The 17,113-nt window shown below is 43.3% G+C and overlaps 1 protein-coding gene across 1 annotated transcript; it reads left to right on the top strand.

Annotated features, from left to right (window-relative positions):
- Positions 1 to 267: 267 nt before the first annotated feature.
- On the top strand, positions 268 to 14,803 carry cgasa (cyclic GMP-AMP synthase a). The gene is made up of 5 exons (XM_041187372.1): positions 268 to 1,134; positions 7,336 to 7,555; positions 8,426 to 8,695; positions 9,209 to 9,308; positions 12,744 to 14,803. The coding sequence occupies exons 1-5, from the start codon at positions 268 to 270 to the stop codon at positions 13,090 to 13,092; spliced, it is 1,806 nt and encodes a 601-aa protein (XP_041043306.1). The 3' UTR covers positions 13,093 to 14,803.
- Positions 14,804 to 17,113: the final 2,310 nt, after the last annotated feature.

Genomic DNA, 17,113 nt, shown 5'->3' with positions numbered 1-17,113 from the left:
GATCCTGGTGGGTATGAACCAGGAGTAGGTCAGGGAGTGGGGGTGATCGCGGAGTGGGTGTGAACCTCGAGTTGGTTCGGGTTGGGAGCTCCTGCTGGGTGTGATCCAGGAGTTAGATTGATCCTGGTGGTTCTGAACCAGGAGTGGGACAGGGAGTGAGTGGGGCGGGATTTCACCAGGTTTTGGGCGGGAACTATCCAGTTTCGCTTCTGCCGGCAGTTGTTTGAGGATCGCGGGTAAAGTCGGATTTGAGCTTTAGAGCGAGTAATGAGCCAGAGGAAGACAACGAGCAGGTCCGGGTCCGGGGCCAGAGGAGCCAGAGGGGCCGGCAGAGCAGCAGCAAACTTCAACAGCGCAGCTCCAGGACACCGCCTGTGTGCCAAGCTCCCGAGCTCCAGCAGGGCTACTGGTGCCAGCCCAAAGGCCCACCCGGGAAGAGACTCCAAGGAGCGGCCACGACAAAACAGCTGCCCCTATGTTGAAAGCAGTGACTCCCACAGCAGCCTGGCAGATCCCAGCAGTGGCAGCGATGACAATTGCAAAGGGAATGAAAGGAAGAACGACACCAGCAGGCCTGCGGGCAACAAGAGGAGCAGCATCCGGAGGGCTGCGGGCGATCAGGGGAGCGGCTCCAGCAGGGCTGCGGGTGGTACCAGCAGGGATACTGGTGACAAGAGCAGGGCTGCGGGTGGTACCAGCAGGGATACTGGTGACAAGAGCAGGGCTGCGGGTGGTACCAGCAGGGATACTGGTGACAAGAGCAGGGCTGCGGGTGGTACCAGCAGGGATACTGGTGACAAGAGCAGGGCTGCGGGCGACAAGAGGAGCAGCACCCGGAGGGCTGCGGGCGATTTCAGCAGAAATGGGACTGGCACCAGCAGGGCTGCGGGAGACCAGGGGACCAGCTCCAGCAGGGCTCTGGGCAACACCGGCGGTGGGAAAGATCGGAATTTAAACAAAGTCTTGAGGAATGTGGTTGAAAATCTGCGGATTAGGTCAGCCCAGAAATCGCGAGCATCGAAGCAGGTCAATGAGGTGGTGGATCATTTGTTGCGTTACATCAAGAAGGATCCTGCCGGCTGTTTTGCAGCAATTGCAAAGTTAGCGAGTGGCAGCTACTACGAGAATGTGAAGGTTTTCTTTTTATATATATCGTTTCATCGCCAATTCCCTCTTTTGGTGCTTGCGGTTATTTTTCAAATATTTCCCTCCCTCAGATTTGTTGCTTTTAGTTTCATTTTCTCAAGTGTTGGGACAGATTTCACTCATCTGTCACCTGAAAAGGAAGTGGGTTGGCAGGTTAAGGAGAGGTTTACACTTTGGTCGTGGATTTGTTTGGAAAGCCTGGTCTTTGGGCAGATATTTTGTCCCTGAACTCTTGTGGGGAGGGATGGCTTTCCCCAACCACCCTTGCAATACCAAAATGTACAGTTGGCTAAAAACCCTGATATAGCCAGTAGATTCCCTCTGGATTTCCAAGTACATGTTTTATCTCGTCACCGTCCCTCTCTCTGTTTGTAGCTACTCCTACGAGGAGACCTGCTGTCATGGTATTTTTTTTTATTCATTCACAGGATGTGAACACCGCCGACTAGGCCAGCATTTATTGCCCATCCCTAATTGCCCTTGTTCAGAGGGCATTTGAGAGTCAACCACATTGCTGTGGGCCTGGAGTCACATGTAGGCCAGACCAGGCAAGGACAGCAGATTCCCTTCCCTAGAGGACATTAGTGAGCCAGATGGGTTTTTACGACAATTGGCAATGGTTTCATGACCATCATCATCATCAGGTTTTTAACACTCATCTGTCCTGTGCCATCCTCAGCCATGCACTGTAGCTCGTCTGCAACCGCTCTGTGATGTCTGTCATCTGACTATACTTCAGTCAAGCCCTCTTTCTGCTGCCCTCCATTTAACCCTCGAGCAGAGATCTCAGTAGCTTTTCAGCTCTGATCAAATGGCCAGAACACTGACATTTTCTTTCCCTTCATCCACTGACAGGAAATTTATGTTTCTGTGCTTGCAAGTGACTGGGAAACTATATAAAAAAGAAAGACTTGCATTTATATCGCGCTTTTCATGATCATTAAACGTCTCAAAGCACCTTACAGCCAATGAAGTCATTTTGAAGTGCAGTCACTGTTTTAATGCAGGAAGCACAGCAAGCTCCACCAACAGAAACCTGAGAATGATCAGATAATCTGTCTTTGTGATGATTCCCCTATCCACTTCGAAATGGTGCCATAGGATCTTTTTCACCCACCTGAACAGGCAGATGGGGCCTCAGTTTAACATCTCATCCAAAAGATGACATCTCCAGCACCCTATCAGTTACCAACCGGAGTGTCAGCCTTGATATTTGTGCTCAAGCCCTGTAGCAGGGCTTGAAGCTGGCATCTTGTGATTCAGAGACAAGCATGCTATTAACTGAGCCAGTGCTGCCAGTAACAGACGAGTTATTAATTGTCAACACAGTTTTATGAAAGGGAAATCATGTTTGACAAATCTATTACTGTCTTGATGGTGTAACTAGCAGGCTATATAAGGGAGAACCAATGAATACAGTATATTTGAATTGTCAGAAGGCATTTGATAAGATGCAACGCAAGATGTTTGTTACACAAGATTAAGGTTCATGAGATTGGGGTTAATATTGAAGCTTGAGGATTGGTTAATGGATAGAAACAGGAGCAGGAATAAGTGGGTCATTTTCAGGATGGCAGGTTGTAACTAGTGGGCTTTTGCAAGGATCAGTATTTGGGCCTCAGCTATTTACAACCTATATGAATGAGTTAAATAAGGGGACTGATGCAATATATTTAAGTTTGCTGATGATGCAGAGTTGAGTGGGAATGTAAGCTATATGGAGAATACAGAGAGCCTCTAAATGGATATAGACCAATTACATGAGCAAGAAGGTGGCTGATGGGAACATAATGTGAGGAAGTGTGAAATCATGCACTTCAGTAGGAAGAGTGGAAAAGCAGATATTATTTTAAAAGGTGAGAGTGGTAGATGTTGGCATGCAGAGAGGTTTAGGGGTCCATGTACGCATGGTACACACTGCTGCTTCAGCAAGCAGTTAGAAAGGAAATGGTATATTAGCCTTTATTGCATGCGGATTGGAATATAAAAGTAAGGAAGTCTTGGTGATAGGGCTTCGGTGAGAGCACAGCTGAAGTACTGTGAACAGCTTTAGTCTCCTTACCTTGGGAGGGGTATACCCACCTGAAAGGAGGTGAAACAAGGGTTTACGTGGCTGACTGAAGGGATAAGAGAGTTGTCCTATGAGGAGAGACTGTGTAGAATGGACCTTTTTTTCTGGAGTTTAGAAGAATGATAGGTGATCTCAGTGAAACCAAAAATTCTTAGAGGACATGATGAGGGTAGATGCAGAGAGGCTGTTTCCCTTTGCTGGAGAGTCTAGGATTAGTGGTCATAGTTTCAGGATAAGGGGTCGACCATTTGGGACTGAGATGAGGAGAAGTTTCTTCAATCAGCAGGTTGTGAGTCTTTGGACTTCTCTAACCCAGAGGGTGGTGGATGCTCCATCATTTAGTATATTTAAGAGTGAGAAGGATAGATTCAGGGCACAATGGGAATGAAGGGAAATGGGGACTGGACAGAAAAGTAGAGTTGAAGTAGAAGTTCAGCCATGATATTATTGAATAGCAGAACAGGCTCGAGGGGCTGAATGGTCTACTCTTGCTTCTATTTCTTAACATTACATTCACATTTGAACTATTACCAAATTGTTTTATTTACTAGAGAACAGAGATCAGCTAGAGATGCACAGAGATTGGCAAAGAGTGGGAAAGAGAGAGAGAACCGGGCAGGCAACAAGAGTGAAACATTTAGAGAGGGAGAGGGAAAATTAGAGAGAGAGAGAGAGAGAGGGAGGGAGACAGCAGAGGGAAAGAGAAATAGAGGCAAGGTGGAGGGAGAGAGAGAAAAATTATCACAGAGAGGCAGACAGAGAGAGAGGAACAGATGGAGAGAGAGGGAGAGAGAGAGATGGAGACACATAAAGGAAGAGAAAGGGAGAGCAAGAGAGGGGAACCGGGATACAGAAAGAGCACGAGCTGGGTGACCAACTCTTATGAAATAAAATGAGAGACACTTTGACTGTGAGACTGGGTGGGAGAAGGGAAAGGGCATCAAAACACCCCATGGTGGACAATGGCCCCAGTGCATGTGCTCCAAAAAAAAACAAAGAGACAAAGGAGGGAGGAGATTCCCAGGCTCATTCTCCGACTGGCAGTCCTAGAAATATGGGACCAAATTCATTTCTTAAAGGACATGGGACAAACAGTCAAAATAAGGGACAATCCCTTAAAATACAGGACAGTTGGTCAACATGAGATGGGGGCAGGCAGACACAGAAGAGAGGGACAGGGAGGAGGACAGAGAGAAGGTGGGGGTTAGAAGAAACAGACAGGTGGAGACAGAGAGAGAGAAAGGGATGGTTGAGACAGAGAGAAGGAGAAAGGCAGAGGGAGTGTCAGGGACAGGCAGAGAGGAGAAAATGTACAGGGTGGGAGAGAGAGACACACAAAGACTTTGAGTGACAGGGGTGGGCAGAGAACATAAAGAGGGACAGTTAGAGTCAAAAAGAGAGAGAGAGAGACAAATCAGAAAGAATGACAGAAAGTAACTTTTGCAATGATTGGTGAAGCAAAGCACAGATTTGATCATGTCCTACATGCCTTTAAATAAAAAGAGTTTTAATTGAATTACCTGTGAATTTGAATTAAAGCTGTGCAACAAACGATTCCTGGGTTCTATTTAAATTGATTACCTCAAATCATCCAATATTTTGATTTTTTTCAAGTAAATAAAATACTTTGAATTAAAGAGAATAGGCTGTAATTATGGAATATGTAATTTATCTGTTTAATAACCTAGGCTATTGATTCTTGTGGGATTTTCCCTAAAAAATAAAGTGAATTTTGAAAATGTTATCACAGATTGGTTACAGCATAGGCAGTGGTCTTTTGGCCTGTTGTATCTGTGCTGGCTCTCCGAAGGAGAAATTTACAAAGTGCCACTGACACTTACCTATGAGATTAGGCCTATCAGCCCACTCTCGCTCTGTGTCCCACTCCCTCTCACTCTCCCTCCTTTTTTCTTTATGTGTCTGCATCTCTCTCTCCACCTGTTCCTTCTTCTCTGCCTGCCTGTCTATGATAATGGCTGGGATTTCCTGTGCCCACTGGCATCTAGCATGTTCGGTGGTGTGAGCAGACAATGTGGCGTGATCGGTTTCATGACGACGTGAAACCAATTAGCGATCATCTGCTTAGCCCACAATGTCGGGCTGCATTTCCTGCCGTCGGACATCGGGAACCTCATTGTAATACATGAGCATGTCATTATAAGGCCAGCCCGCTGGACTCACCGCCCCCCACCACCCCCCTCACTGGATTGTCTGCCTTCCCGCCATGATGCGGCGTGAAAACCCACCATCGCGGCCAGCGGGTAAAACACTGTTTACCCACCTTCTACTGTACTTCGTGCAAATCTGGGACGATTCTGCCCAATGTTTCTCTCTCTCTCTCTCTCTCTCTCTCTCTACCTTGCTTCTTTTTCTCTTTCTCTCTGCTGTCTCCACCCTTCTCTCTCTACTTGTCTCCCTCCCTCCCAATTGTTTTACTCTCGCTGCCTGCCTGTCTCTCTCTCTCTGCCTCTCTCTCTCCCCCTCCCCCCCCACTCTCTGCCTGTCCCTGTGCATCTCCAGCTGATATCTGTTCTCTAGTAAATTGAAACATTTGGCAATTGTTCAAAAGTGAATGTAATATTAAGAACATACAGATATAAGAAATAGAAACAGGAATAGGCCATTCAGCCTCTCGAGCCGGTTCTGCTATTCAGTAATATCATGGCTGAACTTCTACCTCAACTTTACTTTCCTGTCCAGTCCCCATATCCCCTAATTCCCCTAGTGCCCAATCCCCATAACCCCTAATTCCCCTAGTGCTCAATCCCCTAATTTCCCTAGTGCCCAATCCCTATATCCCCTAATTGCCCTCGTGTCCAATCCCCATATCCCCTAATTCCCCTAGTGTTCAATCCCCATATCCCCTAATTCCCCCAGTGTCCAATCCCCATATCCCCTAATTCCACTAGTGCCCAATCCCCATAGCCCTTAATTTCCATTGTGCCCAATTCCCATATCCGTTAATTTCCATTGTGCCCAAGAATTTATCCTCCTCATTCTTGAATATACTAAATGATTGGTCTCTGACCAATGAACCTCATATTATTAACCCATGAGAGAATTGTTATAAAATGGCAGCTTTGTGGCAAGAGAGCTAGAATTCACACCGAAAAGCGGGCTTTTCCCCAGGACAGAGACCAAGGATACCTACTGTAGTCTTGATAGCATTTGTACACCATGTACAGTCATACCTGCTAAGCCCGGGTATAATGAGATTCTTGTATCAACAGCCATCACTAAATATCCTGGAGGAAGGGTGCAGCTTCCTCCCATACAGCTCAGACATAGAAGCACACGACATTAAAATTTCTGCATGTTACACAAAATGCTGTGAGAACCTGAGGAAAGAAAACCTCACTCCTGCCCAAGGGAAGCAGAATCCTCCCTTCCCCCCAAGGAGTGGGAGACACCTTTAAGGTTGGAGGATGTGCAATTATTTGGAAAGAGTTTCTGGCATTCAGAATGGTGGTGTGGAAAGATCTGAAGGATTGACATGCCATATTCTCATCTCATGGGTGGATGTCGAGGAAAGCAGGCCGTAAGGGCAATAGAACACTTGGCTAGACTGTTACAGAAAGATTGCTATCTTTCGTATAAGCATAAGAAATAAGAGTTAGAGTAGGCAATAAAACCTTTTGAACCTGAGCCATTCTCTAAGGTCATGCTGAACTTCTACATCAACTCCACTTCCCTGTCCTATCCTTTGATTCTATTGTTGTCCAAAAACCTGTCAGTCTCAACCTTGAACATACTTGATGACTGACTATTCTTTTTGTAAAAATTCTTTCATGGGATGTGGGCTTCACTGGCTGGGCCAGCATTTATTGCCCATCCCTAGTTGCCCTTCACAGCTCTCTGGGGTAGAGAATTCTAAAGATTCACAACCCATTGTGAAGAAATTTCTTCCCATCTCAGTCCTAGATGGCCAAATCATTCTGCAACTGGACAAGGGAAGGCAGGATGTATTTGGTGGTGGGATCATGTTGGAAGACGTGGACGTAGCAGAAGATAATTGGTTGAATACTGACGCCAGTGGAGTGCATGGTGCTAGTTTGGGGTGACAATCGGCTTGTCATGAGATCTGTTTCATTTCAGCATTTTATTTCTGGTCTTTGCAGATTTCAGAACCAAATGAATTTGACATAATGATCACCGTCCCTGTAAAAAGAATCGATTTTATGGAAGTGGATTCTGAAGGTGCTTTCTATCAAGTAGCATTTAAGAGAAATCCAGGTACCAACCCGCTCAGTCAGTTTGTTTATGATGGAACACTGTCAGCTGAAGAAATGATTTGTCACCTCAGGAAACTCATAAGAGAAGCAGCAAAAACTCTGTCAGGTTGGTATGAGGTTGTGGTTATGTAATTTACATATTACTCCACTGTAGAGTGGTTTCTGCACAGTAATTGGATCAATGTGCTTCTGTTCTTCTTCCTATTGCCTTCTGACGTCACCCTGGCTTTCCTCCGTCACATTTCATCAAAGAGATGATGGTTCTTGATAGGCTTTTCTAGGTGAGACCACAGGAGAGACCAATCCTGTCCTTACCTGACATGTTGGCATGGGTAACTGGATACCAGTCATGTGTGGATACCTTATTGACTTTAATCGTGTTCGGGAACATTGCTGTGCCCACTCTACCACCCTGGCTGGGATCTGATAACTCGCCACACATCGAGGGACTGTGGCATGGATCTTCCTACTCTGTACAGTTCGGTATTGGTCAGCTGGTTTAGATTTTAACCATTTTTGTACCACACACACTAGAGTCATACAAAGGGTGGTGGAAATCTGGAACTCTCTCTCCCCCAAAAGACTGTGGATGTTAGGGGTCAACTGAGGTCTTCAAGAATGAGATTGAGAAATTATTGTTGGTACAAGGGTCAAAGAATATGGATCAGAGCTGGGTAAATGGAGTTGAGGTGTGCAGATCAACCGTAATCTAATTGGTTGGTGGAACAGGTTTGAGGGGCTGAACGGTGTCCTATTATTATTTTCCTTTAAGTTAATGACCACAGCCACCTATAGTCACCTCATCTCCGGCTTCCTCCTGTTAACCAGTAGCAATTCACTGTGAAGGAGAAACCTTGAATGTCAGTAAATGTTTCATGCTAATGGCCTAACTCCTTTACTCTCAGATTATTCAGTTATTGCCTACAAAACTCCACAGGGGTTACAAAACTTAATTCCTTAAACTCATTTTTGTTAGGATACAATATAAAAGTGGAAAGGAAAAAGCCAGGAAGTCCTGCTGTGACACTTCAGATTGAGGACAAGGAACATGGGGCGATCTCGCTGGACATGGTTTTAGCTCTGGAGGTTCATTCACAGAGCTGGCCAGGTAGCACCGCGGACGGTCTGAAGATTGAAGATTGGTTAGGAAAGAAGGTCAGGAAGGATTTCAGAATGGAGCCTTTTTACCTCGTGCCAAAGCAGCCACTTGATGTGACGCAAGGAACTCGAAATCAATCACATAAAGGTATACTTACCTGTTACACCCATCTCATTTTAAACTAAATGGTCATATCCACAATAGGGTGACATTTTCTGTGCTTATGTGTACAAAAGGTTAAGTGTTTAAGGGGGAAAGTTTCCTCAGATCTTCTCATACTCCCTGCTGTAACTTCACCTGAAACCATTAGGTATGTAAATAAGATTTCCACTGAAATTCTGACAAATTTAGTGGGAGGTGCCCTATGGTACCTCATCCCACAAGTGATGCCAGCCAAACCAGTCAAAACAAAAGAGTTTTGGAATGGATATGTTTTTTGTAAGAGCATGCTGGTGTGTCATTACACCTCATTGTGTAAACATAGCAAGAGTTGTCATAGCCAGAGCTCTGTCCAAGGAGTATTGCACAAAGCCTTATACTGGAATCTACAACACCAGACTTCAAGTAAGTGGCTGGTGGAACAGGAATGGCATGAGTAGTACAGCTAATACCACTTTTTGATCTGAACCTGAGCTTTTGACTATATTTTAATCATTGCAGAAATGTGGCGGATTTCATTCTCACACATTGAGAAGAAGATGCTCCTGAACCATGGCAACTTAAAAACCTGCTGTGAGAATGGATCACCTAAATGTTGCAGGTTAGACTTGTTTCCTATCGCTGTACCCTCTAAACTGTAGTCTGCTCCCATCTACTTGTTTTCTCTCTCTGTACTCAGTAGCTTGAATGTGATGATGTTAGCTGATAATTTGCTTTACATAACCCCATGAAATTCCTCTTCCCACTGTTAATGATGGGATGGGAGACCTTATTAAAACATTTTGGAGGTTTGTCAATTAATGTCAGCCAGGAGAACAGGAACAGGAGTAGGCTGTTTTGCATCTTGAACCTCTTCCACCATTCAGTGAGACCATGGCTGATCTCTGACCTAACTCCATTGCCCCATGCTCCTTAATACCTTTGGATCATAAAAATCTATCAATCTCAGATTTTAAATTAATAATGGATCCAGCAGCAATTGCCATTTGCAGAAGAGAATCCCAAAATTCTGTCACCCTTTTCTGCATAGAAGTGTCTCCTAATTTCAATCCTGTGAAATCTGACTTTATACGCACCCTAATCCTAGAAGCCCCAACCAGCAGAAACAATTTCTATTTAGCCTTTCTATTCTGCTTAATACCTTGAAACTTTGATCATATCACCCCATAACCTTCTAAATTCCGGGGAATACAACCCTACTTTGTGGAATCCCTCCCTGTAACTCAACCATTGGAGTTCAGGCATCATTCTAGTAAAGCTAGGTTGTATTCCTTCCATTGTCAATATATCCTTCCTAAGATGTGGCTCACAGTGCCCCAGTAGCGATCTGACCAGAGCTTTGTATAGCTGAAGCATGACTTCTATTTCCCTGCGTTCTAGTGCTCTAGCTGTAAAGGCCAGCACTCCATTAGCATTTCTATCTCTACGCACTCATGACATTTTAATTATCTATGTACCCAGACCTGCAATTCTCTTTGGACCTCCAGTGTTTCTTTCTTTTAGCTATTTAGAAAGTGCCCTGTTCTATCCTTTTCAGGTCCTTACATTACCAATGTTGAAATCGATTTGCTACAGTTTTGCCCATTCACTTAATCTATCAATATCTCTTTGTAATGTTATACATCCATCTACACTGCTTATAATGCCGCCTATCTTTGTGTCATTGGCAAATTGGATATGTGGCTTTCTATCGCATAATTAAAGTCATTAATAAATAGAGTGAATAGTTGAGGTTCGAACAGAGATCCTTACGGGACACCACTAGTCACATCATGCCAATTAAAGTACATGCCCATTAACTCTTGTTTTCTGCTGCACAGGCAATTTCCTAACCAAGTCAGTCATTTGTCTTCAATTCCCTGAGCTTTAACTTTAGCTAATAGTCTCTTATGAGGAATGATATCAAATGCCTTCTAGAAGTTGATATAAATAACACCCAGAGACATTCCCCAGTTCATTACTTTAGTCACTTGGTCAAAAAGATTGAATCAGGTTTGTCAGGCATGATCTACCTTTTACAAAACTATGCTGACTCCCTCTGATCAGCAGAAAATTTTCAAGGTGCTCAGTCACCCTATCCTTAATTAGACTCTAGCAATTTCCCAACAACAGATGGGATATAAACTTACCTATAATTCCCTGGTATTCCTTTTTCCACCTTTTTAAAATAGCGAAATAATGTGCAATTTTCCACCCTAAAAGAAGGGTTCCTGAATCAAGAGAACTTGGAAGATTTTAGTTGAGGTACCTGCAATGTTCTCACCTACTCACTCTTTATACCATTATTTTCTTCATTACTGTTGTTTCGTTTATGTTAATTTTGGTGACTCCCTGTCCCTTATTAGTTTCCTTGGGATTTCTGGCATGCTGACCTCTTTCTCCATTCTAAATACTGACTCAAAGTAATTATTCAATATGTCCACCATTTTGTTGACAATGGCACATCACCATTATCAATCTGCAAGGGGCTCGCGTTGCTCCGGACCACTCATTTTTGTAGTATAATGGTAAAAATTGTGTGTTGATTTTGAAATCCCTTGAAATTCCTAATCTCTTTTTGTAGTTCTTGCTCTCTGTTTTGTCACCCTTGGCTGTTCTTATATTTCCACTTTGCATTTCAGTGTGCCTTTTTAGTTTTATGTTGTCTTTTATCTCTTTAGTTGTCCATGGCTTTTTTTGGCAAATAGAGCTCTTGCCCCTAAGGGAGATCAACTGATTCAATGTCATATTGAATTCTTTTTTGAACATGTCCCACTGATCTTCTGTAATTTTATCTATTAACATATTTACCTAGTTTATTGTGGACAGTCTCTGATTCCTCCCATTGAAGTCAACTTTATCTGAATCTGGAATATTTGTAGCTTTTTTACGTTTCTTCCTTTCAAACACAATTTGAAAGTTACACTCATGAAAGAGTTGAAGGAAGGTTTTCCAAATTCATTTAACCAAGAGGCCAGATCAGGGAAGAGAGGAGAGTGTCTTGATAAAGACTCCAATTGGGTAAGGCTCTAAACTGGGAACATGAATATTTAGCTTGGTCCCAAGCTGTGATGTCCTGTGTAGATGTCCAATTCTGGCCTCTTACTCATCCTTGATTTTCAAAATTTTACCATTGGCAGCCAAGCCTTCAGCTGCCAAGGCTCTTAAGCTCTCAATTCTTTCCCTAAACATCTCTGTCCTTCTATCCTCCATTAAGACCCTCCTTAAAACCCACCTCTTTGACGAAGCTTTTGGCTACCTGTCTTAATATTTTCTTATATGACTTGATGCCAAATTTTGTTTCATTATGCTCCTGTGAAGCATGATGGGACATTTTATGATATTAAAGATGCTATATAAATGCAGTTTGTTGTTGTAGTGGCACTGACTGATACTGAGGTATAGTTTCAGACATACCTCATCCACGTGTGTTCTGATCATGCGAGTGTCAGTAGGCTCTTTAACTGGGAGAATACAATAGCCTATTCTGATCCTTTACTTATTCAACATGAGCTTATCCCCATACGTATCATTGATAGTGATGACAAACAGGATTTCAGGGTGACGTTTGTTCCCTCTAGGTTGCAGCACCTGCTGAGATCAGCTAGCTTGGTACAGAATGGTATGTAAGAATCGATGCCACACTGCCTACTTAGCCGCCTTGCCAGCTTAAAGTACTGAGTCACAAGCACCAAAAGTTCCCAGATTTGATTTCATTGAATTAGTTGATGTCTGCCAGAGCAGCAATGGGATGCCATAATTGGGCTCCGTGGCCTGGGCTGGTGCGGAGTAAAACACTAGGATTGCTGGCTCAGGTTATTATCCAATTCTCTTGCTGCACTGAGTGCAGACATGGGTCTGAGGGGGCTCATCTTTTGACCCTCCACACGGCTGAGTGATCCAGTTGATCCTCTCTGCCTAGGCTGATCCACGAAAAATGGTGGTTTGGGTGAGTGGTAAGAGGGCCGTTGGCACTTGTCCCCATGAGTCGGGTAAGATGGGCAGAAAGTTGAACAGAAGAAAGCAATGTAGACTAAAACTGCTGTCTTTTTCACAGGAAATCCTGTCTGAAGCTTTTGAAAAACCTCATCCAAAAACTGAAGGGCAAGAATCCTCGCATACTGGCGAACGTCTGCTCATACCATGCAAAAACAACTCTGCTCCATGCATGTGTGAAAAGACCCAAAGATGAAATGTGGACCTTTGAAGACCTTGATATCTGCTTTCTTCAGCTGTTGGATGACTTCGTTAAACATCTTCAGGCCACCAACCTTCCTCATTTCTTCATCCCCACTTACAATCTCTTCCAACCTCGTTTATTTGATTCAAAATGTAGAGAAGCACTGCTGCGTCTGATTGAAACCGAGAGAAACAAAGACTTTCCAATCTTCTCAAGGCCCAACTAACTGTAGTCACCTCTGATTCAGTTGGAGAGAAATATAGGTGGAAAGAGATTTTGAGAAGGTTGTTCTAATAAAACAAGCATCCAGGATCCTGGGCTAAATTAATGAGGAATAGAGTACAAATGCAAGGAAGTTATGCTAAACATTTGTAAATCACTAACAAAAACAGAATTACCTGGAAAAACTCAGCAGGTCTGGCAGCATCGGCGGAGAAGAAAAGAGTTGACGTTTCGAGTCCTCATGACCCTTCAACAGAATTTGTAAATCACTGGTTACTCTGCGGCTGGAGAATTGTACTGAGTCTTAGAAAGGCCTTGGGGAGTGTGTAGAGTGGATTTACAAGAATAGTATAAGCGATGAGGGAATTCAGTTATGTGGAGAGATCAGAGAAACTGGGATTATTCTCATTAGAGCAGAATAGATTACGGGGAGGTTTAATAGGAATGTTCAAAATCATAAAGGCTTTTGATTGAGGAGGTAGGGACTGATGGGTGGGTTGGTAATCAGAGGTCATACATTTAAGGTAGTTGGCAAAAGAACAGGGGGTGGTGGGGGAGATGAGAATGTTTTTTTAACGCAATGAGTTATGATCTGGAATGTGCCACCTGAAAGGATAGTGGAAGGAATTCAATAATGACATCAAAAGGGCATTAGATATATTATACTTGAAAATGTGATATATATACGGCTATGGTGAGAGAGCCGGGGAATGAGATAGACAGCTTTTTCCAAAGAGACAGTAGAGGCTTGATGGGATGAATGGCCTCCTTCTGTGCAGCAAGGTTCTGTGATTCAATGAAATGAGAATCTGATATATTATGCAATATATTTTTGGATCAAACACTAGAATCCCGTTCTCACCTTGCCAAAAAGCCTCAGGTCTTAATGGTGAATAATTTATTGGGATTAAAAAATGTTCAAACTATTGAATTTCATACAAAGGTAAGTTAATTATAGAACAGTAGTGCAGTAAAGACCTCAGGAACACTATTAGAAGAGACTAAACATGAAACCTTAAGGCCCCCCCCCACCCCCAACACACACACACACACACAGACTTTCCCATTATAAATTCCTAAACTCACATTTGCTGCAGCCTATCATTGACGGGCGGGTGTAATTGTAGTGTGGCCAGTTTCCAATATAAATATGGACCGAGGGTATTATAACGGAAATATATAAAAATGAGAAGAGAATGGGTACTAGATTACACGTACAAGCACTGAACCAGTTAGCCCCTGCCCTCATACCCTATTCCACCAGAAGACACACATTTGTTCTGGACTTCATGTGTGTTATGTCATTGGGTGAAGGGGGGGATGGTGGAGAGATTGACTAATGTACTGTTAAAAATCATCTAGAATATACTCTTCCTGCCCACAAATCTTGCTTCTGGTTGTCAGCTTTTCATCGTGCTTTTCTATCTACCCATTAATCTTGCCATTGTCATGTTGCAGATTCCCAGCTCTGCCACAGGTGGCTGAGAGCAAATTTCCAAGTTTGATTTCCCTCACTACCTCCATCTACCATGTAAAAGGATTTGCTGCTTTCTATTTTTTGTACTGAGTGTGTCAGACTCACAATATTTAAAACCAGGAAATGTTCAGTGCTCCAACCAACAAAATAGAATAATTTGACGATGAGTGGATTCATCAAATGATGCTTTTTATACTTTATTCTTTTGTTTGTATATTGTACATACAGAACCTCTGTGACAACTGTTGTCACCTCATTTATATAAACTTGTGATTTCAACCCTCTAAATGGTTTAATTAACATTTATTAAAGGTTTATATATAAATTGCTGGTAATGAATAAATGGAAAGCTTATCACCTTGACTTTGCACCAGTTACTGGGTGCAATATTGCAACAACAAACCATCCTGCCTTGAAAGGGAAAATGAACAACCTTGCTTATTGCAGCACTCCCATGCACCTCTGCCACCTTGCACTGCTCCCGGATCACAAGGCTGAATACCAGCTCAAAAGTTAGAGTTGCAACACTGATACATTCCCAGAGTTAAAGCAAATTAAAGTTTTTTGTTTTGGGAGGGGTGGGACGAGGGAGGTCTGTTTTTCTTGTGATGTTCTGTAAATCTGTGTACTCTAACCGTGGGGTTCATGAAGCATCAGTGAAGGATAAGAAACTGAATCCACCCGCTTAACAGTTCATGTTTGAGTCATGGTGTCTCTTTCTGGTTTCCATTGTTATGATTTTACACTTCAGTTTTTTCATCCCAAATGACTGTTCATTCATTCCCACAATTGGGGGACACAACTAATTGGTGACATTCCATTGATTTTTTGACAGGTGAAGCCTGTTTCACCAGTTACTTATTCCATGCCATTGAAAAAGAGACAAGGGGCAAAATTTTTACCTCAGCGGGCAGGCGGGCGCGCGCCTGACCTGCTCGAGTGTAAAATGATGTACGTTGACGTTGGGCGAGCATCCCAGTTACGCGATGTTTCGTCAGCGGGTATGTGCGGGAATCATCAGCGCACCCACCTGCAATTAAAAGGCCTGTTAAGGCCATTAAAGTCTCAGTTGACTGACATTTTTCGCTGCCTGTCCAACCTTAGTGTGGGAAGGCAGGCGAAAAGGCCAAGCGGCCTTTGCACTTTTTAGGAAACTTCATCCACCGGTGGGATGAGGTTTCCGAAAGCAAATGAAAATAAAATAAAAAATCTAAAATTCAATTTATACTATGTCCCTGACTCTGTCACATGAGCAGACATGTTTTATTACATTTTTCATATCTTTATTTTTTTTGAAAATTCTTCATCTCCCTGAGGCAGCTCTGTGCCTCAGGAAGATTATCAAATGCATACTCATGTGTGCATACGTGAAATTCGCACTCGCCCTCCTCCCCCCACCCGCACAGGCAGTGCTGAGCGCCGCTGCTCGTGTTTTACGCTGGGCAGGCCTTAATTGACCCGCCCACGTGAAATCCCCTTCCGGCCTCAATTGCGGGTGGTGGTTGGGAAGCTGACTGTACCTGCCGAGCCTGCCTGACAAGGGCAAAATTCTGCCCATGCAATTTAGCCATTGGTTAACAAGCCTAAAAGTCGCAGCTATCTGGAATGCGAGCAGTTAGTCTGAATTACAGGGCCTGTCCCTTCACTTGGTGCCCTTGACTGTTGCAGATAGAGCTGAAGTGCTTCAAAAGAATTGCACAAATTAACAATACCAGAATATGCTTCTTAGCATCTCGAATCAATGCAGGGGAACAGGGGGACCAGGCCAAAGCACGAGGAGGATAAAAACAAAACACAAAATATTGCTGATGTCGGAAATCTGAAATAAAAACAAAATGCTGGAAACACTCAGCAGGTCAGGCAGCAACTCTGGAGAGAGAAACAGAGTTAACATTTTGTGTCCATGACCTTTCAGTAGAAGTTGGGAAAGTTAGAGACAAGGCAGGTTTTAAGGTTCTGTTGAAGGGTCATGAGGACTCGAAACGTCAACTGTACTCTCCTCCGCCGATGCTGCCAGACCTGCTGAGTTTTTCCAGGTATTTTTTATTTTTTGTTTTAGGTTTTAAGCAAGTATTGCCACTACAGGAACGTGGTTCCGACCAAGTTTGATAACAAAATATTACAGGATACTTAACTTTCAGAAGAGATAGACAAAATGGAAAAGGAGGGAGGCTAGACCTGACACCAAAGGATAGAACGAAGATAGTCAAGAGAAGGGATCTTAGCTCAGCAAGTAAAATTAGTTTGGATGGAGCCAAGAAACTGCAAGGGGCAGAAAACATTGTGAAAGTTGTATATAAACCCTTTAGTGGTAGGGCAGAATATAAATTAGGGAATTAGAGGTGCATGTAACAATAATAATACAGTAATCATGAGGAACTTTAATTTTCATATAGGCTGGGCAAACCAAATTTGCAATAATATTGTGGAGGACAAGTTCAGGGAATGTATACAAGGTAATTTTCTAGATCAGTATGTTGAGAAAACAACTAGGGAACAGGCTATTTTGAATCGAATATTATGCAAAGAGAAGGAACTATTTAGTATT

Source organism: Carcharodon carcharias, chromosome 5 (genome assembly GCF_017639515.1).
Source record: "Carcharodon carcharias isolate sCarCar2 chromosome 5, sCarCar2.pri, whole genome shotgun sequence".
Lineage (NCBI taxonomy): Eukaryota > Metazoa > Chordata > Chondrichthyes > Lamniformes > Lamnidae > Carcharodon > Carcharodon carcharias.
The sequence above is the reverse complement of the archived record's forward strand: the minus strand, read 5'-3'. Positions and strand labels throughout refer to the sequence as shown.